The sequence below is a fragment of the Geotrypetes seraphini genome, chromosome 19 (genome assembly GCF_902459505.1).
Source record: "Geotrypetes seraphini chromosome 19, aGeoSer1.1, whole genome shotgun sequence".
NCBI classification, from domain to species: domain Eukaryota; kingdom Metazoa; phylum Chordata; class Amphibia; order Gymnophiona; family Dermophiidae; genus Geotrypetes; species Geotrypetes seraphini.
The window spans coordinates 4,612,092-4,638,150 of NC_047102.1; the positions used below are offsets into that span (position 1 = coordinate 4,612,092).

At 43.2% G+C, this 26,059-nt stretch overlaps 1 protein-coding gene across 9 annotated transcripts in view; it reads right to left on the reverse strand.

The window, feature by feature from the left end:
* The window catches only part of NAV2 (neuron navigator 2), a 268,615-nt gene that overhangs the window by 189,580 nt on the left and 52,976 nt on the right, over positions 1–26,059 (reverse strand). For 8 of the 9 annotated variants that reach the window (XM_033928185.1, XM_033928184.1, XM_033928183.1 and 5 more), the window contains exons 2-3: positions 10,827–10,944; positions 4,109–4,161 (exon numbers count right to left, since the gene is read on the reverse strand). In XM_033928185.1, coding sequence (XP_033784076.1) covers positions 4,109–4,161; positions 10,827–10,944 — 171 coding nt within the window. Of the gene's footprint in view, positions 1–4,108; positions 4,162–10,826; positions 10,945–20,842; positions 20,930–26,059 lie in introns of those variants that run through there. The other variant, XM_033928180.1, reaches the window with a different exon arrangement.

Below are 26,059 nucleotides of genomic sequence, written 5' to 3' on the forward strand. Positions count from 1 at the left end.
GAAAGAAAAGCATCTGGGACATGAAGACGGCAGCAGACAAGGAGAGGGTGGCTGCCAACGAAGAAATTCAGCTGAGAACAGCGACAGTCACGGGCAGAATGTCAAAGAAAGCGTTCTCTTCTGGTGAAAGCTGGCTCAGACCTTGGATTGTAAGGTGATGTGTTTTCCACAGCCTCAGCTCCCCACCGATGAGGGAGATCTCAGTGTCAATCCCGGTTGTTATTTGTCAAAGTGTAAAAGTGAAACCCTACAGAAATCTAACGGCACGTGGTTTGTCAGGCCTGCATGATATACAGTTCACCACTAGGAGTCACTGCTCAAGAAGAGGATTCAAGTGTCATTGTTGATAAGTTGAAATCCACTGCGCAGTGTGCCTCGGCAGCTAAGAAAGCAACTAGATTTTTAGGAATTATTAGGAAAGGAATGGAGAACAATACTCAGAATATTACAACGCCTTTGAACCTCAAAAAAATTGCGTGCAATTCTGACCACATCTGAAAAAAAGACAAAGGTACAGAGAAGCTCAACAAAAATGATAAAGGGGATGGAATAACTCCCCAGTGAAGAAAGGATAAAGAGGTTAAAAGCTCTTTAGCTTGGAGATGGCTGAGGGCTGATATGCAGGGTTATCAGCAGTGCTCCCTCTAAGCGGGCGGGTGGTGTGAGCAAAATTTTTTCCCCGTGCGCTAAAAATATCGGGCGCCAGCGCCAACTCGCCCGATTCTCCTCTCGCCGCGGCCTGCCATCTCCGTACGCCGTGCGCTGTGACGTGACATTGTGCGCTGCGAGGCAATATTTTGTGCGCCAGCGCACGCCAGCGCAGCTTAGAGGGAACACCATCAGATGTCCGTGAAAATCCGGACATGCCCTTTTTTTTTTTAGGATTGTCCGGGTGCTCGGACGGACTTTTCAAAACCTGGCAGTTTGTCCGGGTTTTGGAAAACCCAAAGCTCCGGCCGCGTCTGGAGAGCCTTCAACAAGCTTGCGCGGATGATGTCACACACATCTGCGCATGCTGGGGGGCTCTCCAGACGCAATCCGGAGGTCGGAAAAAAGAGGAGAGGTTTTGTGGGGGTGGAACCAGGGGAGGGCGGAGGAATGGAGTGGGGACTGAGGTGGAGTGGGGGCGGGGCTGTAAATGATATGATGTCTGTAACAGAGATGGGCAATTCCAGTCCTCAAGAGAATTTATTGATTACAGTCCACTTATTAATTTACTCTCGCCACTGTGCTTCAGCAATGCCAGGACTCTATCTGCATGGCTGTCCACAGATGATCATCATTTAGCTTGAGCTCTGACCTCTTTTGAAGATCACACTGCAGAACACTGCATCCAATTCCAGCTAGAAAACGGTGCACACCTGTGACCATAAGGGAACTATTTTACGATACTACAGGCAATATTTCAGTCAGAGCTCCCCCCCCCACCACCACCACCACCCTAGGGAACGCTCTCCCACTGGATATCAGACTGGAAGAATCCATTGGACAAATTCAAGGCCAAACTAAAATCTCTCTTATTTAGGGACGCATTTTTAACATGAGAACGGGCGATTCATCTAACCTACACCCTCCACGCACAGTTATGAATGACAACCGCTTTTAAGAAGTGTCATCCTCCTTCCTTTGGGTTTTCTCCTTGCCCCCTTTTTCTATTTATTTTATCTTGATATATTTTACTCTTACCCTACACTTGATCCTGTACGTTTATGTCTTATCTACTGTACAAATATACAGTATATATAATTTTTTTTTTTTATTTAGATTTATAAACCATTTAAGTACAACTTGATAGACAGTACATGAAGTACAAAATAAAATTTGGAAACCTGCCTGCAACTTACAGCACAAGGGCCTGGATATGGAAGCCATGCACCACAAATTGCCATTTTTTAAAAATAATATCTTCTTTTAAAAACAATCGCACATCTTACAATTAAATGTTTCAGAACTGGACATATACTAGTTCAAATATAAATGGTGTTTCAGGTCTACCTCAGCTGGTAAAGAAACATATCCCCAGCTACACTTTAGCAAACGCTAATTCCTTCAAATCCTCCGACTGTCATAACTGTCTGTGCTAATTAGCTCCCACTGGCATGAAACGTTCTGCTGAAAAAAAACCATAAACCAGGCAAACCCTGGAACAGAATGCAGTGGTGAATGATTCAGGAACTGCAGAAGCCCTCAAAGGCTGCAAGGCGTAACTCAAGCCAGATCAAGGGGACGGGACAGAAAGCCGCTTCCCAGTCTGAAACCCATCTTCTTTCACACTGAGGCATTTTATCCAGATGTGTTCTGTCACGATACCCGGACTTCCAATATACTTTATGGCACACAATGAATGCCCTTCATATTATTACAGAACCAAACATCTCCAAAGTGTGCTCAATTATTTCTACGCCAGACAGCTGCTGTCTCTGCAGCAATAAATAGCAGCCTCGCCTTTCAAAGAAAGAGAAGCGTCTCATTGTGCTGATCTGCCAGAGCGTTTGGTAAGCAGCGGCCACACATTGAGTCTCAAGAGATGGCGGAGAAGCCACACGCGCCAGAAAGGAAAAGTGGTTTTACAGTTCTGACACCAAGCAGTCCACGAGCAAGTGAGTCAGAGGAACAGGAAAATTGGTTAATGTGCTCTAGATATTAAAAATGCTATTACATTGTTCTAATATGAACATTTTAATCTAGACTGTTGCAATCTCCGGCTCTCGCCACGTCTGGGTAAATGGAACCAATGTTTCAGCCGTCAGGCTAAAAGAAAATCACAGCACGATGGCTGAAACAGTTCTACCTACCCAGATGTAGCGAGAGCCGGAAAAGTGCAACAATCATGATGCCAGGACCCTAAGAAATCATGAACATTGAAATTGACAAGCTCAGCTTTTCTACACTCAGGGCTTGGGTCACAGGTCAGCCTAGTCTTCTTTAATGGTGAACGCTTAGGCTTATGGACCTCTACGTTACTGGAGAAATCTTTAGTTCACAGATCCACGACATATGTAAAGCCGGAATTTTATTCCAAATCCCTCTCTCCACCAGGATCTATGCAGCAGCTCCAGTTCTAGAACCCGTGCTGTCCCAGCCTCTGCCCAAATGGATCTGCATCCCCAACTTTGTGTATTTGTATAATATTCACGGTACTCTATGTTCCCTGTGACCTTGCTGGGACAATTATCAATGGATGGTCAGCATTTACAAACTACTTGCATCATTGCAAAGTCTCATTTTAAATTTAAATTAAAATGTTACGTCATCAGATATTGAAAGACATGGGGGTCTGATTCTCTTTCAGTAAATCCCGACAGGAGTAAAATCTATGCATGCGTCATTCATGTCTATGTGATGGGGAAGGGACAGGATAGGACAGGGGTGTCAAAGTCCGTCCTCGAGGGCCGCAATCCAGTCGGGTTTTCAGGATTTCCCCAATGAATATGCATGAGATCTATTAGCATACAATGAAAGCAGTGCATACAAATAGATCTCATGCATAGTCATTGGGGAAATCCTGAAAACCCGACAGGATTCCGGAACTTGAGGAGGAAATTTAACACCTCTGAGATAGGAGAATAGAGAAGTACAGGTGAGGGGGGGGCCATTTTTTATCATTTTTATTATTATAAAAAGCAGTACCCATGCTTAGGTATTTATCTTTTGGAGTCTTCTAGTACATTCCAGCTTTTGCATCCAGTGGCTTAGTAAGGGGGGGAGGGGTCTGCCCCGGGCACCATCTTGGTGAGGGTGCAGGCACCCTTCCCCCTCTCCGCCCCCACTCCTTCCCCATCCCACTGTAGCGCATGCACGCCACTTCCCTTTCCCTGTACCTCTGTGACGTTGCAGGCCAGCGTTGGCTCTTCCTCCAACATCACTTCCTAGACCTGCACCTAGGAAGTGACATCAGAGGAAGAGCTGGCACGATAGCAGCTTGGGGGTTGTTGCTCACGCCAGGAATGTTACAGAGGTGCGGGGAAGGGAATCGGCATGCGCACGGCAGGAGGGGCGGGGAAGAGGACAGGGAGAGGTGACAGTGCCCCAGGCGCCTCTTATCCTCACTATGCCACTGTTTGCATCTTTTACCACTGCAAGCCATCAGGCGGTCATCAACACTTACCATGTGAGTTCGGTTCTTTGGGCAGACATTGATGTCCTCAATCTTTTCATTTGCTGGAAAATAAAAACAGTAATTAAGGCAGAAATGAAGGCTGGTTCAACTCTTGAGGTTATTTGCAGCAGACACAGTACTCATTCCTTCCTTTGCAACAATATTTTGGAAGCCCCCTCAAAGCAACTGCGTGAGGCATCGAATCCCTTAAAGAGAAAGATGGACTTTTTCTCATGGGCCCATCCCTCCATCATCGACAGCTGTAACAAAGTTATCCCTCCTTCTGATAAGGGGCACAACTGTGCGGACCATGCTAGGTTACTTCCAGTCTCAGAAAGATTGTAAATGTCATTATGACAAAGGCAGAAAAGGATAAAAATGATAAAAGGATGAATCCAACATTAGAAGGCAATGATGCCAACAACCTTTAGGATTTTCATCCATCACTGGTGCTTTTACTACCCACATTGCTATTTTGAGATTGTTATACCCTATGGTGGGAGGGGGAAGGTGGACTGGAGGGGGGGTTTGGGTAGTGGAAGGAGGATGCTTTAGGAATTATTTTGTTAGGTTCGTAGACTCTTTCTAGGAGGCATTGTTTAGCCATGTACTGAAGAGTAACAGTGCATCGTAAGTGGAACCCATAGTGTTATGATGATTGTACTTTGATGATTTTGGTTTTTTTGCTATTTTAAGGTGCAACATTGTCTTTTTGTATTTTGTTTTATATGGGTCAATAAAATTTATAAACTTAAAAAAATAAATAAAAAAGAAGATTGTGAAGCTCAAATTAACAGGTAAGCATTCCTTTTGAGAAGTCACGTCCAAAAGAAAACAGAGCTGTGGATTGCAGATCGTGAGCGAGCAGAAGTACGAAGGTGGTGAGTGCAGGACATTTAAGGGGTAATTGTGTAAATAAAATGCTAAGATTTACATGCCAGTTACGGTCACAAGCGTTCAGAGTACTGGCATAATATTTCTACATGTGTATCAATGCATTTTCATGCTCAATATGGATCTATGTATTACTCTGCAAATTTCATTTACATCAGATAACTGAGACCCTACTGTCATACCCCCAGAGAGGGGAAATTGGTAAAACTAGAGGACATAAATTGAGGGTGAGGGTTGGTAGACTTATGAGTAATGTTAGGAAATTATTTTTTCACGGAGAGGGTGGTGAATGCCTGGAATGCCCTCCCGAGGGAGGTGGTAGAGAGGAAAACTGTGATGGAATTCAAAAAAAGCGTGGGATGAACACAAAGGATCGTTAATTAGAATATGAATGAGCAAACTTTCACAGTCTGAATCCAGCAAAGGAGATGGTTGGAGTAGGTTGGAATGAGCTTCAACGGAACCTAAGGATTATACCAGGTGGACTTCTAAGGTCTATGACCCAGAAATAACAAGGAAAGAAGACATTTAATTTAATCATGAAATTGCAATTACAGGGCAGACTGGATGGATCATTCAGGTCTTTATCTGCCGTCATTTACTATGTTACTATATTTAGGCATCTCAAGGGCACATATTATGAGCCTATCCCATAAAGGAAAGTGGGCCCCAGATTCCACATATGGCACCTAGATTTGTGACGCAAATTAGTTGAGCAATGAGCCATTAACCATCAATAACTGGGTGGTAACGACCGATTATCGAGGTTACTGGGCACTCATTAAAATGTGCACGCTCATGGGTGTGTCAAGGGTGTTCCAATAAGTTGTGCACGTAGTTGGGTACAATCATTTACACCAGGGCCCCCAATGCTCAAAGCTCCGACACCACGGTGGGCGTGATTTTTCCAGACCGGGTGATGCTCAACACCAAGAATGCTAATAAATACAGATTCCTGTTATTTACCAATCTTATGAAGAAGAAGCAGGGGAAAAGGCTTAAGAGATCTTGACAAAGGGAGAGTCGCCTGCCTTAATTTGAACAGAATCGTTTCATAATTTTGTTCATCGGGTGACTGTGTTTTTAGAAAGTTAAATGAGAAAAAAAATGAACCATTATGGCTGTGATTTTTCCATGGTGAAAGATTATTCCTAGTTAAAATAAACACTGTCCATAGCCGCAGACTGGGAACAGATCTCCGTATCGTCACTGCAGGATCGGGTGTTTGCCCAGCAGGAAGTAGCAGCACCCTCAAAGTCTAAAATGCCAGCAAATATGCAGAACTAGGAAAAAAAAGGCCTGGGACAGATGGACTGAAAAAAGAATGGTTGATAGTACTACCCATGGCAGCATCACTGGCTTGCTGATTCAAAACCAGAAGCTCAAAGACAAGATCTCAGTTTCAGGCCAGCTGAGCTGTAAGGTTGGTTGGTGTGTGGGTGGGTAGCTCTTGTTTAAAAATATCCTCTCTGTTTGGCACTGCCCAAATATCCCACACAGATGTCAGCCTCGCTGCTGTCATAGCTTTTGACGCGTCTCTCGCTCACATCCATGTCCAACGGCACTGCCCCGGAAAAGTCGTTCACCTGCTTGTTTACTTATTTCACAGTTCCAGGCTAAACCACTTTCATGATTGAATTATATCAACGGAAAACAGCTACGTTGTCAACTTTTCCATTCAGACGCCAGTCATCCGAGCAGCAGTTCACAGTACCAACTCCCTCGCAATATTCCAATTTCACAGCGTTTGGGATTTAACTCTGCAATCTCTTTGCTCCAAGGACCAGGGTTCAGAAACCCTGTAACTCTCAATTCTAGAGGAGGAGTGCTCTCCTCCAGCTGAAGGGGACAGTCAGCTGTTCTAATGTTCAATATGCTACTGAATCCACATGGGTTGAGCTGTGCTAACCCTGACTGATCAAGGGGACATATAATCACAAAACAGCAAGTGGGAAGGTAAGGAGAGGCTCTTTCCTCCTTTTTCCTGCACCAGACATCATAATTGTGAGCAGTTTTGGCTTGAATTTGCTACAGTATGCAAAACTTGTTAAATTACCACTTGCTTCCGGGGCTGTGGAGTCGGAGTCATGGAGTTGGATTGGAAGCAAATCTGGTGGACATAGAATCAGTAAAAATGTACCAACTTACAACAGTGTATGTTCATTTGACCGCATGGGGGAGTCACTGCTTGCCCTGGATTGGTAGCATGGGATGTTGCTACTATTTGGGATTCCGGAATCTTGTTATCCTTTGGGATTCTGTTTGGAATGTTGCTACTATTCGGGTTTTTGCCAGGTACTTGTAACCTGGATTGGCCTCCATGAAGATGGGCTACTCGGCTAGGCAAGGCCTGACCCAGTTGGGCTATTCTTATATTTTTATGTTCTATTGGTCCTAGTTTTGCACATAAAGAAATATGGAATGTTTCCGTAGATAATCACATTTCTCTTAGATTTACTATACATAGCAAGAGTCGGAATCAGACAGTAAAAAAAAATAGAGGAGTCGGAGTGAGAGTTTTGGGGTAGCCCTGTTTGCTACAAAAGCTAATTGATTTTAAACAAACCTTTTGGCAGCCAAAACAGCTGAAAGTTTTTTGGGGCTTGAAGAAGGTAGACAGTTAGGATGTTCAGTCTTTTCCTGTTTGACGTTTCGTATTGGGACCTCCTTGTCTTATGCTCTCCTCCCCACCCCACCCCCATTTTTGAGGTCTAAGAAGGAATTCGATTTTTTTTTTTTATTACGGTATATTGCTTATAAATGATTGCAAGTCATTTATCATGCTGAACTTTATCCATGCAAATGTTCTCTACAAATGCAAAAATCATCTTCATCTCATCAGAACAGCCCAATCTTAGTAAAATCCAACACTCTCGAGGGGGACAAAATGACAACTTGAATGGACGTGTGAGAGGGAGCTTTTCAGGTCTGTGTACTGCTTGTGGAACAACAAGGGAAAACCCATCCCTACCCGAATGAGTCAACTTCTTCCCCCATATTAACCCAGTGGATTTTGGAAGGCTTTCTTCTCCCACAGGCGGGGTATAACATTCAGGAGCCGGAACATGTGATAGAAGACTTGGCTCCAAGCGTTCATGACACCATGCTGAGTCCCGAATCCCTCTCAACACAGATGTGGATTGCCTGAATCAGAGGGGAGGGAGTGAGATTTTGGATACCATACAAGCTAACGCAACATAACCGGACGTCATCAGACAATTCCCATGAAGAAACAGGGCAGTCATTGCAGGAGGAAGCGGGTGAACCTGTGTTTGGGGCAGCTGGTGGTCTTCACCAGTTATGTGGGCGATATCGGGACTACCAAAAATCCTGTCGGGCGATATGATTCTCCCCAGGTTGAAGAAAAGACTAGAGAAGATTAGATTGGAAGAGGTATGGGAAGTCGTGAATGTTTTGGAGAGTTCCTTGATGAATCATTTAGATAATGTTTTTCAAGATCCTGAAATGGTTCAAACACATATGAATACTTTAGAAAGGGGATCACACTCCCTATACAGAATCAATTACCAAAAATTTAGCGATCTTCCCCAATCTCTAGCTTATTTCACATTTGGAGATGGTTATAAAGTATTTAAAGAAAATCTACAAATCCCAGATGAAACAATACCACCAATTACAAAGACTTTTTATGTAAATTCAGGAAGCCCAGCAGTGCGACTAGCTAATGGACAAGGTGAGGGGGCAGTTTTAATCTTGCTGGCTTTCTAGAAGATTCTAGACCTGTAGTGACTAAAGCAACCTTGATAGCTTCTTTTGCCCTGGAATATGATAGAAATTGAATTCTTCATTTGTATTTTCGCTTTAAAGAAGTTTCTGGGACATTCAGTTTTGATTTTTCCTGACCTTTATCAGGCCACACAACTGAGAAGGACATATTTAGTTCTTAAATCTTAAATTTTGACCCTTAAAGGGCCTTTTATTCCCTGAAATTTCTGTGAAAATGTGTTGTAAAAATTTCAAATAAAATTTATGTTTTCCTAGACCCAGAACATTTGAAGAATTTTTTGTCATCAAGACAATCTCCAATACCTATAATAGCTATAATCTTCTCATTCGGATCTATTAAATTGAGTGATATGTAGTGGATAATTTGATAATCGCGCCTTATCCGATTAAGACTTTACTTATATACTTTTAAGATATGTTAAATTTTTCCTACATCTTCCCCTATTTTTGTTGTATTCTTGTCTCTCTCCAATCTTAAATATTCTTTTTTAGTGGGGTTAGTATTTATATTTTTTCTTTGATATTTCAAGTAAGATCTATTTTTCTGTTTCAAGTGTTACATTTGTAATAATATAAAATTGCAATAAATAAGAAAAAGTTGAAGAAAAAGACGCAATTCTCTCTAATGAGCTTAGAGAGTTTTGTGGGTTTTTATAGATTTTTTTCTTCTGTTTCCAGTGGCGTACCAAGGGAGGGGTGGGGGGTGCGGTCTGCCCCGGGTGCACGCTTCAAGGGGGTGCACAGCCGGCCGGGTCCGGAAGCTCCCGCGCTGCTGAAAACGGCACCTCAGCGCGGCTGCCAACTCTGCTTTGAAATATGAGGGGGGGATTTTAAGTATAACATCTTATATAAAGTAATTTAATTACTTATTATGAAGGGGTGGGAAGGCAGGGAGGTAAGATTTTATGATTGGTATTATTGCTGAATATTAAGTGATATTCTCAATGTGCAAATGTGTTTATGTATTATTACACTTATTGTACGTATAAAAATGAATAAAGATTTACAAAAAAAAGAAATAACTTTTCCAGATGCTAACAGGATACCTCCGGGTACCACTGCTTCTAAAAGCAAGATGCTGCACGACTCCAATACATAAAAGCACCCCACACAATCCTAAGGAGACTGATAGAAAGTTGGAAACCTTTGCTTTGCCAGAGAAATCAGACTCTCGAAATGCAAAATAACCTCATGCAATGCAAACTGTAAGCACATTAACTATGTTACCTTATAGCAAGGAGGAGGTCGAGGGGTCTCTAGCCAAATGCACATTAATGTATATTCTCAGGTGACAACGTTTTGGGAGGGGCTGAAAGTATGCCCAACATGCTCACTTGCCTACCGTCAGTCCCAGCTCCCCGGGCCCCCCCACTTCCTGACATATACTGCAGGGCAGTTAAGCAGAGAGAAGTTAGGGCCTTTCATTTTGCCACTAAAGGCTCCACCAGTCCACCCAGAAATGCGACAATAGCGAGGCACTGGGTGAGAGTGGTGATCAACATTTATCTGTTATTAGACAGAGCCATCAACATTATTTACTTATTTATGTCCCGTCGTTCTGGAAAGCTCAGAAGGTGGGACATAGCGTCACTGGAGGGGGGAGACACGGTTATCATACAGGGGGACAAAGCAATAAGGAACATGACAGCAGGATGCTTTTATGGAACAACCTGAAGGGACCACTTAGGTTACTTTCTGATATTCAGAAATTTAAGAAGGTGTTGAAGACATGGTGTTGTAGAGGCTTTCTCTTGAACAATTGTATATTTAAATTGGAGCATTTTTTAGATGTATGTAAATTGTCTGGGCTTGTATTGGTCTTTTGAAGACTGTGTATGTATTCTGTGAACCGCTTAGGCTTAAGCGGGCTATACATTTTTAAATAAATAAATAAATAGAGGGCATACAGTTGAATAAGCATTGCATTGGTATAGCATATCCACTTGACCCCTGGTGTAGCCATAATGCCGAAACACATCCTGTGTTAGGTCTTCTAATAAATGTTGTTCCTTTTTACCAATTCTTAGGGGCCTTCATGCGGTTTTTTTTTCTGCTGTGAAATTACCCTACGATGAAATGGACTTACCCACCACCTGAATGATCTCAGCTAGTAAGACCCCATCCGTCACATCTTGCTGCAAATCTTTTATCAGCCGCTTGTGGCCAGATTTCACCAGGTAATGATTTGCCCAATCTGTGTAAATCTACAAAAAAGGAAAAGAAAAAGCAAGGTTACCTGCCAGCTCTTCCGTCACAAAGACGTGCACCCACACACGATGCAATTAGTCACCTCTGTTTAGCATCTAAGACTCTTCAGCAGAAAATTGGACAACTACCTAGAGGCTAATTTAGGAGAATAAATTTAGGCACTCTGCATTGTCTGACTATTGGGCCTTAAAATTACAGGGGACATTTTTTTCAATCAGAATGCATCAGTGAAATGTCTGAATATGTTTTTTCACCCATGTCTTTGCACCAGTTTTTAAAGGGGTACAAGCACCAGAGACCATGAATGCAACGAGGCTCATTTTCAAAGCACTTAGATACACAAAGCGCCATAGTAACCAAAGCGCACACAGTTTTGGATACCATTTTTGATGGGTAAAATTTTACCTGGGTAGTATCCCCCCAATTCTATATATGTCGTCTAAAAATCAATGGCAATCACAATGGCGCTTGGCGCGACTCTGTACAAGGCACCTGCTATAAACAGAATCACGCTTATTGGTCATACGCAGCGTGACATTTAGGCCAAGGAAAACAAGGCCTGAATACCTGCGCCTAAGTTGTGCGCGCATTGGGCGTATTCGATAACAGTGTGCATAATTTTTAGGAACGCTGACAAACTGCCCACGCTCCTCCCCTGGCTATGGCCCCTTTTGAGCAACGCGCATTCCTTTATAGAGTACAAGTTGTGCACGTAACTTCTAATTAGTGCCCAATTGGCGCCAATTATTAGGTGTTAATGACCAATTATCGGCACCGGCTAGCTTGTTAAAGCAATTAAGTTATGGCTGCAAATCGGCTACGTACACTGATTTGCGTACACAACTTAGAACGCTATATAGAGAATTTGAGTCTGCGTGTGCACATTTTTCAAAATACAATTAACACAGCTATGTTTTCAGCCCTGACCTGAACAATTCTTGGGAAATCCTCATTGCAAAATGATTAAAAATGAGGAATGTGGCTGAAGACTGCTCCAGCAGCACTGTGGGTGGGCAATTTTCAAACAGCTAATATATGCCAATAAAATGCTTTTCAGCCCATGGAAATCGCTGTGAAAGCTGCCCTGAAAGCATAACTTGCTCCAGTTTCACAAGCTGTTTATTGTCACACGCTGCAGGGATTGGATTTGTATTTAGCTCGTGTCTTTTCAGCAGTAGCTCATGGCAAGATACAAATCAAGCACAGTAAATATTATCTTTTCCCCGGAGGGCTCTCAATCTAAGGGCCAGATCCAGCGCCATAATCGGCCGGCACCTTGAAAAACGGGGCAGGTCGCGTGCCATTCAAAATTCATGGCACCGTTTGTACGTCAAAGGTAGATGCCAGAAATATAGGACAGGGTTTTGAAGGCCTAAGGTCATAAGAACATAAGAACATAAGCAGTGCCTCCGCCGGGTCAGACCATAGGTCCATCTTGCCCAGCAGTCCGCTCCCGCGGCGGCCCAGACAGGTCACGACCTGTCCAAATCACCAGAAGGGGCCCCCATGCCACCTTGGTTTCCTATTGAGTCCTATCTTCCCATCAAAGTCCTAGCCCTCCGGTCTTGCACATGCACGACCTGGTCGGGTTTCTATACTTATTTTCTGGTTAGCTTTTTCAGAATCCCACGATCCCTTTATCCCTCAGGAATCCGTCCAGTCTCTGTTTGAATCCTTGTACCATACTCTGCCCAATCACGTCCTCCGGTAGCGCATTCCAAGTGTCCACGACCCTTTGGGTGAAAAAAACTTCCTTGCATTCGTTTTGAACCTCATTTCTGGTGCAAACCACTCCACGCTACTGTAGACGTGATGCTGACGCTGTTTTTGTAGGTGCCTCTGGGCACCTACATTTTTTTTTTTTTAATGAGTTTTTTTTTGGTTTTTTAGTTGCACAGTCAATTACTGCAGCGATTGAACCAATTAAAACAATTAAGTTAGGCGGCGGCAGAGCACTCCACAGCGCCATTTAGAGAATTTGGGCCTAAACCGTGTCCCCGGGGCAATGAGCAGGATTTCATCCCCTGGTTCCCTGGCTCTCAGCCTGCAGCTCTGATGTACTTGGACATGGCACGGAAGTTGGCCATGGCTCAAGGGCATCTTTGAAAAGATACTGTATTAGCAAAGCGTCAAAGCTTTTGCCTCTGCAAGAACATATGATAAAAGAAAGAACAGTTTCTTAAAATTAAAACCATTTTAGGCAATTTATCCTTGGGCGGATGCCCTTTTGCACTGTAACAAGCTCGTTTACATTTCAGCTTCAAATCCAGGATTTAGATTTTGCTCACAACTTTTGTCAATAGTTCAGTGGGAGTTACATTCAGGCAGGGTACGTATTTTTCTGCCCCTGGGGGCTCATAATCTGAGTGAGTACCAGAAGCAGTGGAGGGCAATGGCGTCGCAAAGAGGGGTGCGAGGGGGCGCTCCGCCTTGGGGCGTCGGCACTCCTCCTTCCCCCCCTACCCACTCCTCCCCCTGCCGCATGCTCACGACCCATCCCTGTACCTTTTTAACTTCGACATGAGGAGCAAAAAACTTGCTGCCTATGTCGGTTTTGGCACTTTCTCCGTCACTTCCAGAGTCTGTTATTGAGAAAGACAAAGAGGAAGCCACTGCTTGCCCTGGATCAAGGAATGTTGCTACTCTTTGGGGTTCCGGAATCTTGTTAATCTTTGAGATTCTGGAATGTTGCTACTCCTTGGGTTTTGGCCAGGTACTAGGGACATGGATTGGCCACTGGGCTTGATGGACCTTTGATGTGACCCAGTAAGGCTGTTCTTATGTTCTTATGAGGAACTGATATCAGGGAGAGCTCCGAAGCTGACGCAGCACGAGTTCATCGCTGCTCGTGCCACAGTTAAAAAGGTACAGGGAAGGAGGATGGGGAAGAGGGCAGGGGAGGTGCATCGGTCACCCTCGCTACACTACTGGCAGAGGGTTATGCGATTTGCAAAGTTCATAAGCAGGCCGATGCAGAAAACTAACGACATGCAAACTTTTATGTGTGCAGAATCTGAGTAGTGATCAGGGGAAGCCTGCCAGACGCACATGTAGAAAGGTTCAGCGGTAAAAAGATTCTTGTGCACACGTCCAAGAAAAATGAAAGAGCCGGCGCACCTTTACAGCTATTGTTCTTTATGGAGCCACTAATGCGTGCCGGCACTGTTATTTTTATTTGGAAAGGTTATATAGAAAATAGCTGAGGTCCCCTGAGTGTTAGTTGTTCTACAGAAAAGAGCCCTGTCTGCCAATATCTCGTGGCACGCTGCTCAGGCACTTAGGGGTCAATGTTCAAAGCCTAATGCCAGCGTTAAAGGCGATTAGCACTGCCGCTGAATGTTCTCTAATTCATGCAAACAATGAAACCATTAGCACAGGTTGCATTTAAATGTGGTCACTAAGAAACCAGCAGGAATTCCCCCTTCCCTCCAAAAAGAAGCTCTCAGGCTGACAACCTAATGCCAGTAACCCAACAATGCCACCATGCGGCCACTGGTCCGACCCCCTTTTCCCCACCAAACAAACAAAATCTCTAGTGGTCCAGCGGATTCCCAACCTCCCTCTAAATTTAGAAAAAGCCCTGGTGGTCCAGTAAGACCCCTGACCAGGCCTGGACCCCCCTCTGAAGTCATACCTCTGGAAGGAGGGATGCCTACTCCCTCCTGCATCTGGGTGGTACTGTGCCCCGGCTGGTGCATCAAATTTAAATATAATTTGCATCAGGCACTGCTACGCTATTTCTTTTGCACTATTTTTCCATTGTGGGCCCATCTGCATGCTACTTTTAGCATCAGCCCCAAAGCGTCTAGCCTTTCCTACCATACTGGCTTTCAAGTTCCGGGTAATCCTGCTTTAATGATGGACCCAACAAGGCCATATTTCGGCGTCTCCACTTGCATCAGGGGTCTGTACAAAAATCACATATACAAATTGCTTTTTAATAAATGATTTTAGATGCCTTTTTTATTTTTTGTCATGTTGCATGCCTTTTTATCTATAATTACTATGTGCATTTAAAATTTGTAAATGCGATTTGTACAGACCCCTGAAGCAGGTGGAGACACCAAAACATGGCCCTTGTCGGGTCCATCATTAAAGCAGGATTACCCGGAACTTGAAGGCCCTTCGTTCTTTTCTTGTGTTCCTTTGTGGTTTGTACTTTGAATCCCTCCTCTTTTCTACCAAACTGGCAAGCATCACCACTGCTTGAATTGTACCTGATAGGGGAATCCACCCTGGATTACTTTATATACACCACATTCATAAAAGAGCATGAAATGTAAACCATTTATTTTGAGCGACTTTCATGTGTGGACTGGATAGCAGTGTTTATTTCAGTTCACTCATCTATGAAAGGCATCCAGAGGATGACCATGCCTGCTATTTAAATCCCAGCATGAGTCACTGGTACTTCGCCTCGGGCTCCTTCTTGTATGAACAGGTGTATAAACATTTAGCTGGTTGCAATCTTGTCAGTATTTTACTGGCACGGATGGTATTGTTGTTGTTCAGATCACCTTGCCAACAAATATAATTAAGACGTCCGTTTGACAGGCAGTCCCCGGGTTAAGAACGAATTACACTTTTAAAGCTGTTTTTAAGTCAGATTTCTATGTAACTCAGAACTTATAGATTTTCAGTTTCTTGCTGCTTATCTCTGCTCCCAGCTGACAAAAGGGCCGACTGTCCCTACTGATGTTCCCTCTAACCACACACTGTTCTTAATGTGGCCATGCATCATTCCTGAATCTGCTGCAAGAGAATCAGGCCCAAACGCACAGCACCCCTGCTCCACTTAAAGGGAAATCTCCCCATCCCCACTTAGATACTACTGCTATTCCCCTAACATCCCAGTGCCAGAGCTGATGCAGGCTTTAACTAACCTAGAACAAGGCTTCCAAAACCCGCTCAGCCAGTCAGCTTTCCAGGATCTGAAGAACAAACGCGCATAATAAAAACTCGTAAATGCCGGAGACGCCAACATCTGCAACTTTGCCTCATTCCTATCAATTCTATATGTTCTATATGTCGCGGGTCACAAGGACAGGTCAGGGAAGCCTGGTTTGGGAGTTAGAGGAGGCTGAGTAACGAGGGGCAGATTTTTAGCTGTTGGATATTCCTGCAGCTGCTGTTCGAAGAGAGGACGACACAGATCCGAGCGGTGATGTTATGAGATTCAGATCAGGTCCAAGCAGCAAGTGTGCGTGTGGGCCAGATACAGGAATCTCCTGACAGCTGGAAGAAAACCACCATCTGTAGAATACTGTAGAAGCCTGAACCAGCGCCTCTCGCAGTGACAAGACAGTAGTACTGTTACAGAAGAAACAGGGCTGACAGCATGTACATATACTGTATATATCTAGATCAGTGGTTCCTGAACCTGTCCTGGGGGACCCCCCAGCCAGTCGGGTTTTCAAGTTATCCCTAATGAATAGACATGAGGCAGATTTGCATGCCTGTTACCTCAATTATATGCAAATGTGCCTCATGCATATTCATTAGGGCTATCTTGAAAACCCAACTGGCCGGGAGTCCTCCAGGACAGGTTTAAGAATCACTTGTCTACATAGAAGTACAGGCAGTCCCCGGGTTAAGAACGAGTTACGTTTTTAGAGCTGTTCTTAAGTCGGATTTGTCTGTAACTCAGAACTTGTAGATTTTCAGGTTCTTGTTACTTCCCTCTGCTCCCAGCTGACAAAAGGGCCAACTGTCCCTCCAGAGTTCCCTCTAACCACACACTGCTCTTAATGTGGTCAAACATCATTCCTGAATCTGCTGCAGGAGAAGTGGAAGTCAGAGTCTATGCCACTGGAAATACTGCTCAGTGAAATCAAATGAAGCCACAACCGCATTCTTAAGCACAAGTCATACTTAAGTCAGGTGTCTGTAACTCGAGGACTGCCTGTATATCTTTCGATTTATATATACTAGAAAAGCAATGTGGATGGCTATTTTAAGCATGTCTCTCTGTCTATATATAGATATATATAAAATTATAGAGATACTTTAATGCAATATGTTTGCAAGAGATTTGGGGGAATTCTGTGCCTTGATTCCTAATAGGTGATTCTAGCTGCAGTAAAAAAAAATCTAAGTATGACTCATCACTCTCCTTGGGTTCCTCCCTCTAGGCTGACTCATTATTACTAATCAGTCATAAATGCTTCCGAGCCTTCCTTCCAGTGACCGAATGGGATCTGCCGCCACTGACTTCCAGCTCTGCACTGTAAACAGCATTGCTGTCACCAAGCACGGTCTTGGTTTGCCTTATCAAACAAGCAGGGGTTGCAAAGCCTCACCGTGTATTAAACTACAGTAAAAGTTCACATAATTACTAAGCCTTTTTTCCATGCAACTCCAATGGCTCCCTTTTGAAGCTAGAGTCATTTTTAAATTCAGCTGCATTTGTTATAAAACACTCTTCGGATTACTATCATCGTACTTATCCTCCCAATTAAAGAAAACGTCTAAAAACTCAACTGTTCCTAAAGTATCTAGACAACTGACCCACTCATCTTCTTTCTCCTCCATAGTGTTTCCTCTGTCCTGTTAATCTCTTTCTCCTCAACAACGCTTTTCTGGTTCTATAACTCTCCTCTTCCTCCCTCTTAAATTCAATCAATTTGTACCTCGCTTAATCTATTGTAAACCACATAGAACTTAACGGAATTGCGGTATATAAACTGTTATTATTATTATTTTAAAAACCACAAATAATATTCGGGTCGGTTCTGCTCCTAACCCCTGCTTCCCCCCCGGCTATTTTAAGCCCTATAAGCCTTACCTGGTTGTGTAGTGGGTTTTTGGGCAGCAGAGATCTTCCCACGCAGATCGCTCACAGGAAATGGCTGCCTTGAGCTCCTGTCGTCTCTCGAGGCTACGACGGGAACTCAAGGCAGCCATTTCCTATGAGCGATATGCACGGGGCAGGCGCATGGGAAGATCGCTCCTGCCCGAAAACCCGCTAGACCACCAGGTAAGGCTTAAGGGGGGCTCACATGGCTTAAAATAGCCCGAAAAATGAAAATGATTTTTTCGGCAGAAAATCGCTAATAATCAAAACCGTAGGTATGGAAACCGCGAATACGGAGGGAGAAGTGTATTCATTTCAAGCAAAAACACAAGAAACTCGGGCATGTTCATGTACCCTACTCCGAAAGCCTGCTGTTTTAAAAGTTTTTAGAGAAAACTCTAGCCTTTCAAGCGAGGAGAATTAACTCTTGGATGTGTCCTCTGATTGCCCACTCCCAATCTTACTACGAGTTTAGAAAATCACTGAAAACCTATCTGTTTGGCAAATTTGTGCGATGATTTTGCTTTGTATCATGTTGTATTGTATTGTATTGTATTGTATTGTATTGTATAGCATTGTATTCTACTGAATTCTATTGTATCCTGCATCTTCACTGATATACCTCAGTTCTCTTGTTGGGAACTGCCTGAAACTTCTGGTTGGGCGGTATATAAGAAAATCAATGATTATTATTAAACAGTTACATCTGCCACTGAGGCTTTTAATAACTAGCGTTGCACTTACAACAGAGGACAACCCCAGCACAGGAAGACCATGAAAGAATGCGATATGAATATTTCATGTGCACTCAGCTGTTAGGCATGCCGAGACCAAGAGTACAAATTTGGGAAGCAGCCTCCAAGCCCATGAGCAGGCTGTACCGTCTTTAGTTTCAGGCAGGCTTGGGGGCCTGGGGGGCAATGTGTCCTGGTAGCAGCCTACCCCCCACCCAACACATGTGTCAGTCCTGCAACACTGACAGGGGTGAATGTTCAATGTCCAGAAGATTCACCCGAGGTTTGCATTTCTGCAGACAAAGAATAGGTTATGAGGATCAGCAAAGAAAAACTTCATCATAGCCTGCCTGAGAGCAAATTCTATGAAAGCAATTTCCAAACTGCCCACAGCGGTGCAAAGTCTATTCTGTGCATCAAAGCAAACTATACAAAAGACTCTCCCCCTTTTGACACTTGCCACAACTTTAAGGAACGCATGAGCAATTGTACCTGCTTTATGTGAGTAAAATTTTGCTTGAAAAGGAAGCACCTAGATATGCAAGTGTAATCCACGTATGTCATTTTTAACCCTTTTCATTGCAAACCGCTTTGGCTTAACAATCTTCTTAATAATTGTGGTATAGCCAATAAAAGTGACAGGATTCTTCCTTCCCTGGCTAGGCATCCTCTCATAGCAGCTACTGTAAATATAGGGTCACCCTAGAACAGGGTCAACTCGGAGCTGGAGTCCTCCCTTGCCAGTCAAGATATCCACAATGAAAGATATTTGCATATAATGGAGGCAGTGCATTGTGCTGGCGTTAGTTCTAGCCGCGTAGCGCGGGTTTAGCTATTGTAGCTTAGTAAAAGGAGTCCTTAGAGTGTTTAACTATTCTCTCTTTCCTTTTAATGCTCATTTTCTTGGATCTTGAGGGTTATTTTGTTTTCCTTTGCCTTCAACCTTCTTTACTTTCTTTTCCTCCCTCGTATTATATATCTCTGTGATCTTACTAATCTCTTCTCTTGTATGCTTAATTAGAATGTGGGCCCGTCCGGGACAGAGAAAGTAGCTCAATGCCTATATTTAGTAATGTAAACCCCCTAATACCTATGTTCAAGATGTATATCAAATGCAATAAATCCAATCCAAGAGTATGGGGGGGGCTGGGGGCTACGATCTCTGTATAAGTTTGAGGGTGTTTATTTCCTGTTCTACGTTGTAGACTGTGTAGCCTTAATTGGCTGCATTGTTTTATGTTGTTCTTGTCCTCAATAAAAATGCTTTAACATAAATCCAATCCAAGAACATAATACCAAAAAAAGTTCCTGGTTTCTGCTCCTGACGCACGGTTTCAGAATTCCTCCTTGATCTAGGTTTATATGGCAACTTTCCTGCGACATTTAGGACGGACAACTGGTAAGGCTCTGACTTTCAACACATTGATTCGTGCAAATGAGTCCTGTGCTGGAAGTCATGTACAATGGTAAAAAAAACAACAACAAAACTCCAGAACCCAAGCAGGAATCTCTTAGCCTCTCCACAAGGACTTTTGATCGCAATGCAACCCCGCATAGCACTGACATTTGGCTGAAATTCTCCAGCGTGTTGACAAGTCTTGAGGAAGCAGCTTTTACATTTTCTAATTTGCTTTAATAACTTTCTGAAAAGCTCTGGATTGGACCAGACAGCACACAAAGACAAACACACACACCATCATAGAGCTCCCCCTTCCCCAATACCCTAAAGCAGTGTATCACAAACTGTATGCAAAGGCGAGATTCCGGGTGTGCCACGAGGCACCGGCTGAACGCCTACCGGACGTGCCTCTCATAACAAGTGGCACACCCTGGAGGCAGTCAGCTGGTGCCTCTCCTCCTCTCTTCTTCCAGCACCCCCCCCCAGAGGCTCAGGATCCCATCTAGAGGGCCTCCACGCATGTGCAGACATCACCGTCATGTCCGCGCATTTCCAGATGCCCTTCATCTGCGGCCCCGAATTTCGTGTGCCGTGGCTCCGGAGAGTTTACGAGACACCGCCCTAAGGACATACTCTCTACTATGAAGTCTGCAAATGGAGGAAGGGGAAATATGACATGCCGCAATTTATCACACCAAAGAACAGCTGCCAAATGTTTTCAAATATTTCAAGCCAACCTGCACAATGTAGGTAAGTTGCCCTGAGCAGATTGTGCAGAATTGCAACCTAGAAATGCAATTAAATAAGCAAAGCTGGCTCTTCTGGAGGTCCAGATACAAGTAAGAATCTATGCAGAGTCACCAAGCAAACTCCTGAATACAAAAAAAATCCCAAGAAGTAGCAGAAAGAGGCTTAATCAGCCCCTTGTAGTTTGTTGAAGGCAGAGAAGAATTCCTAGATCAGCTCACCAGTTTGTAATGACTGAAGGAATATTTGCTTCTGATTCGAACAGGCGTCCAAGAAGCCAGATCAGCCGGCATATTTAACTGCTCTCTGTCCACTTCACTCTTCTGTCTCAAGGGCTCTGTAGAGAACTGCTGATTTATTCTGGCACGGTGGCCTCTGTGCTTAATTTTAGCCTGACTGCACTCACATTTTTTTAACCCCTGTAACATCTTAGTGAATTATGACCGCTGCGTGTGCTAAGTCCACTCTCCAGTATCCCATCTTCTCCATAACTACCGAAACACCTCTTGACCTCTACCTAGAAGGTCTTGATCCAAAAATGCTTAGAACAACAGGGAAACGCATAAAGAGAAGATCCTACCCATTCCAGCAAGCCCTCCAATCTCAAACCTATATTAATCACTGTAGTGCAGGGAAGTCTTTCCTTCCTAGTAATGCGTAGTCTAGAGCAGTTCTCTCAAACTTTTTTTTTTTTAGCTCTGACACACTAAACGAAGCAAATGTTTTAAATGCACATTACAACTGAAATTATAAAATAGCAAAATCAACAAAAAATTAAATTTGAGAGTTATTTATTTTACGTTCTTTAAGCTACGTATGGGTAATTGTAACAACGGTGAAACTAAAGTAGATAGAATAGAATTGCTAATCAATGTGATGGATGTGCTTGTTTTTGAGTGCAAATTAACTCAAAATACAGCTCGATAGTTGACAAGCAAGCACGCATTTCATCATCTACAGTCGTTCTCTTTTGATTTAATTTCTGCCTCAGCTGAAAATCCAAGTTCGCAAAGAAGCTCCAAATGGTAACAAAGCCTTGTTTGCTTTGTTGTTCAATTTAGGATGCATAAAAAAATAAAAACTAAAATGACTTGCCGTTAGTTTTCAAGGATCAATCGTGTCAAAGAATGCTGCTTGTCTGGGCGGTTGTATCCTTATGCACACAGACGCTCATAACACTGACAGAATCTTGTGTACGCAACGTACATGTCATCTATTCTAGTGTATACTTTTGAAGGGAATTTTTTTTAATATTAAAAATAAAGTACAATTCTGGAATTTCTCGTGACACACCCAGAATCTCTTTGGGGCACAGCACTGTGCCAAGGCACACAGTTTCAAAGACACTGGCCTAAAGCACTAGCTACCTATGTAAATTAAATTGCTTACCTAAATGCAGCCACAACTACGGGCATCGTTCTCGCAGCTACATCTTTCCTGGGTTGCATTTAAATTGGGAGAAGAGAAATAACACACTTAGATCACATTTTCAACTCTATGCATGTTATTTCTTGTTTTATAAAAAAAAATTATCTGCAGGAAAACCCGACTGCAAACACCAGTGTACTCTTTCTTCATAAAACTAAACTAAACTAAACCTTAAGTTTGTATACCGCATCATCTCCACAGAAGTAGAGCTCGACACGGTTTACAGGAATTACAAAATAAAGGAACTCCAATGGGAAGAAGAAGAGCTTGGTAAAAAGGGAAGAAAGAGGGGACTAAGTAAAGAGGAGAGGGAGGGAGTGGTTACATTTTAGAGAAAACTAGTGCAAAGATTCTAAGTTTGCATATGGATATGACCTCGATGGATAAACTATACATATCTACATAACAATTTTTCTGAAATACACAACAGAAAAGGGCTACGTCCTTCCTGGCGACGTACAATCATCTATTACGTAGACCTGAAGGAACAAAGATGTCACAGAGTGTGAAAAGTAGGAGCTCTCACTGACAAGCCAGGCTCAGTCTCGGCTACTCGTCATCTGGGACACACATATGACTAATTCATGAGCAATCATTCCAGTAAGCTCTAAAAGGCATCTCAGACACCCTGCCGAGGAAACCCACAACTCAGTCGATAAAGATTCTGAGCTGCCAAAATGCCCAAACCAGAGTTCTTCAATATTACTAAAACTTAAATCAAAGATATTACAAATTTATATTTTTTTAAAAAGCAGTAAACTTGTTCATAAGAATAGCCTTACTGGGACAGACCAATGGTCCATCAAGCCCATTAGCCCATTCTCACAATGGCCAATCCAGGTCACTAGTACCAAGGAGTAGCAACATTCCAGAATCTCAAAGATTAGCAAGATTCTGGAACCCCCAAATAATACCAACATTCCATGAAGAATCCCCAAAGAGTAACAAGATTCCAGAATCCCCAGAATAGCAACATCCCATGCTACCAATCCAGGGCAAGCAGAGGCTTCCCCCATTTCTTAACAGTAATAACAGACTAATGGACTTTTCCTCCAGGAATTTGTCCAAACCCTTGTATATTTTTTCTTTTTATTCTTTTACTGAATTAGATTCACATGACTGTTAAATTCATAGCAATGGAAATTGAAGACCATTGAACCTTTGGATATTACTCAGCTGAAATTATTTAAGTCATTAGAAGCAGAGAACAGAGTCAAGAACGTGAGAAACCATTGCTGTGCTTGGGATTTTGTATGGAATGTTGTTACGTTTTGGGATTCCTCCCAGTTCTTGTGACCTTGGCTGGCCACTGTTGGCTAGAGGGATTCTTGGTCTGATCCAGTATGAATATTTCTTATGTTCTAAGCGGACCAGATACCAATAATTAGCTGCCTTTATCACTGAAAACTGGGGCTGCAGTCCTTAAGTGGTAGCTGCCAAACATGTAAACGCATTTGTACTTTTTTCTATTGAAAAAAGAAAATACAAAAGATATTTTTATATATGTTATGAGGGGGGTCCTGAAAAGTTCTCAGCCCAACCAAGAAGAGAATGATGTAGACACAGTATGGTTCACTCAATGATCTGAAACAATGTCAAAACACAGAATTTTGTTTCTACAAATTGGCACTTAAGAAAATAAGATAACATTCTTTTCAGCTACAGTGGCAAAATAAAGCTCAGAATTTAGGAAGTTGGTTGGTTGGACTGAGAACTTTTCAGCACCCCCTCGTATGTAATAAAAATGAGCCAAGTATAGGACAATCAAGACCAGTGATCCATCGTGCTCACGCGGCGGCCCTTAGGTCAAAGCCCAGTGCCCTATTTGAGTCTCCAGATTTCTACCACTCTCTGGGTGAAGAACTTCCTTACATTTGTACGGAATCTATCCCCTTTTAACTTTAGTGAGTGCCCTCTCGTTCTGTTCACCTTGGAGAGGGTGAACAATCTCTCTTTTTCTACTAAGTCAATTCCCTTCAATATCTTGAATGCTTCAATCATGTCCCCTCTCAGTCTTCTCTTTTAAAGGGAGAAGAAGCCCAGTTTCTCTAGCCTCTCGTTGTATGGCAACTCCCTCAGTCCCTTAACCATTTTTGTCGCTCTTCTCTGGACCCTTTCGAGTAGTACTATGTCCTTTTTCATGTACGGCAACCAGTGCTGGATGCAGTATTCCAGGTGAGGGCGTACCATGGCCTGGTATAACGGCATGATAACCTTTTCCAGATCTGTTTGTGATCCCCTTCTTAATCATTCCTAGCATTCTGTTTGCCCTTTTCACCTCCGCCGCGCATTGCGCGGACGGTTTCATCGACTTGTCTACAGGTACTTCCAAGTCTCTTTCCTGGGGGCTCTCTCAGAGTATAGCACCGGACATCCTGTATTCGTGCATATGATTTTTGTTACCGACTTGCATCACCTTGCACTTATCCACATTGAACCTCATTTGCCATTTCGTGGCCAATTCCTCAAGCGTATTTATGTCTCTTTGTAGGTCTTCGCAATCCTTCTGTGTCCTCACTACTCTGAATAACTTTGTATCGTCTGCAAATTTAATCACCTCACTCGTCATGCCAATTTCTAGGTCATTTATAAATATGTTGAAGAGCACAGGCCCGAGCACCGAATCCTGCGGCACTCTACTCGTGACGCTTTTCCAGTCCGAGTATTTTCCATTCATCTCCACTCTCTGTTTCCTATCCGTCAACCAGTTTCTAATCCACGTGAGTATATCACCTTCAATTCCATGGCTCACACTTTTTCGAAATAGACGTTTATGCGGAAACTTGTCAAACGCCTTCTGAAAATATAGATATACGATGTCGACTGGGTCACTCTTGTCTATCTGTCCATTTACTCCTTCAAAGAAGTGCAGTTAAGTTTGTCAAGCAAGATCTTCCTTTGCTGAAGCCGTGCTGGCTGGTCCTCATCAGTTTGTGTCCGTCAAGGTGATCGTTGATGCGGTCCTTTATCAGCACCTCTACCATCTTTCCCAGTACTGAAGTCAGACTCACTGGTCTGTAGTTTCCCAGATCTCCCTTTGAACCTTTCTTGAAGATCGGTGTAACATTTGCCACTTTCCAGTCTTCCGTAATCTTTCCTGATTTGATTGATAGATTGGCTATTAGTTGGAGCAGTTCAGCTATAACCCCTTTCAGTTCCTTGATTACCCTCGGGTGGATGCCATCCAGTCCCAGGGATTTATCATTTTTAAACCTATCAAACTGTCTGCATACCTCTTCTAGACTGACCATCGTCCCTGTCAGTTTACCATCTTCATTTCCTGTCGGCTTCTGGTATATTGGCTATATCCTCTTCGGTAAATACAGACGCAAAAAATGTGTTCAGTTTGTCGGCAATGGCTTTGTCTTCCTTTAGTACTCCCTTTATTCCCTGGTGATCAAACGGCCCCACTGCTTCCTTTGCGAGTCACTGATGAGGTTGGCTCTTATTGGTGGACTGAGGTATTATGACATCACAATCTCAGCTCTGGGAACGTTGCTATGAGAGGGTGCTAAAAGGTTCTCAGCCCAACAAAGAAGAGAATGACGTGGATATGGTTCAATCAATGATCTGAAACAATGTCAAAACATAGAATTTGGTTTCTGCATATTGGTACTTAATGAAATAAGATAACACTCTTTTCAGCTACAGTGGCAAAATCTCAGAATTTTGCACCCCCTTGTATAATAAGATTACAAGTTAAGGCTGTAAGTATGCCCTTTAATTCTATACAAAAGCACAAATAATGTAGAAATACTTCACTTCTTGTCTTTTGGATGCTAATTGAAAGTGTAACAGGTAAGCTGGAGGTCAGATGGTCATGTTCATTTCTAACACAGAACATATCTAGTGTTCAGTCAGTCAACAATGGCAGCTGCTAGAAATTCAGTAAACAGTACTTGGACAACGACCTTAAGGGGATACATCAGTTTTCATTATGTGAAGTGTTTCAACTTCAGGGTCATCATAACCATTAGGAAAACTCAGGCAGTCGCCTAGGGCAGTAGTTC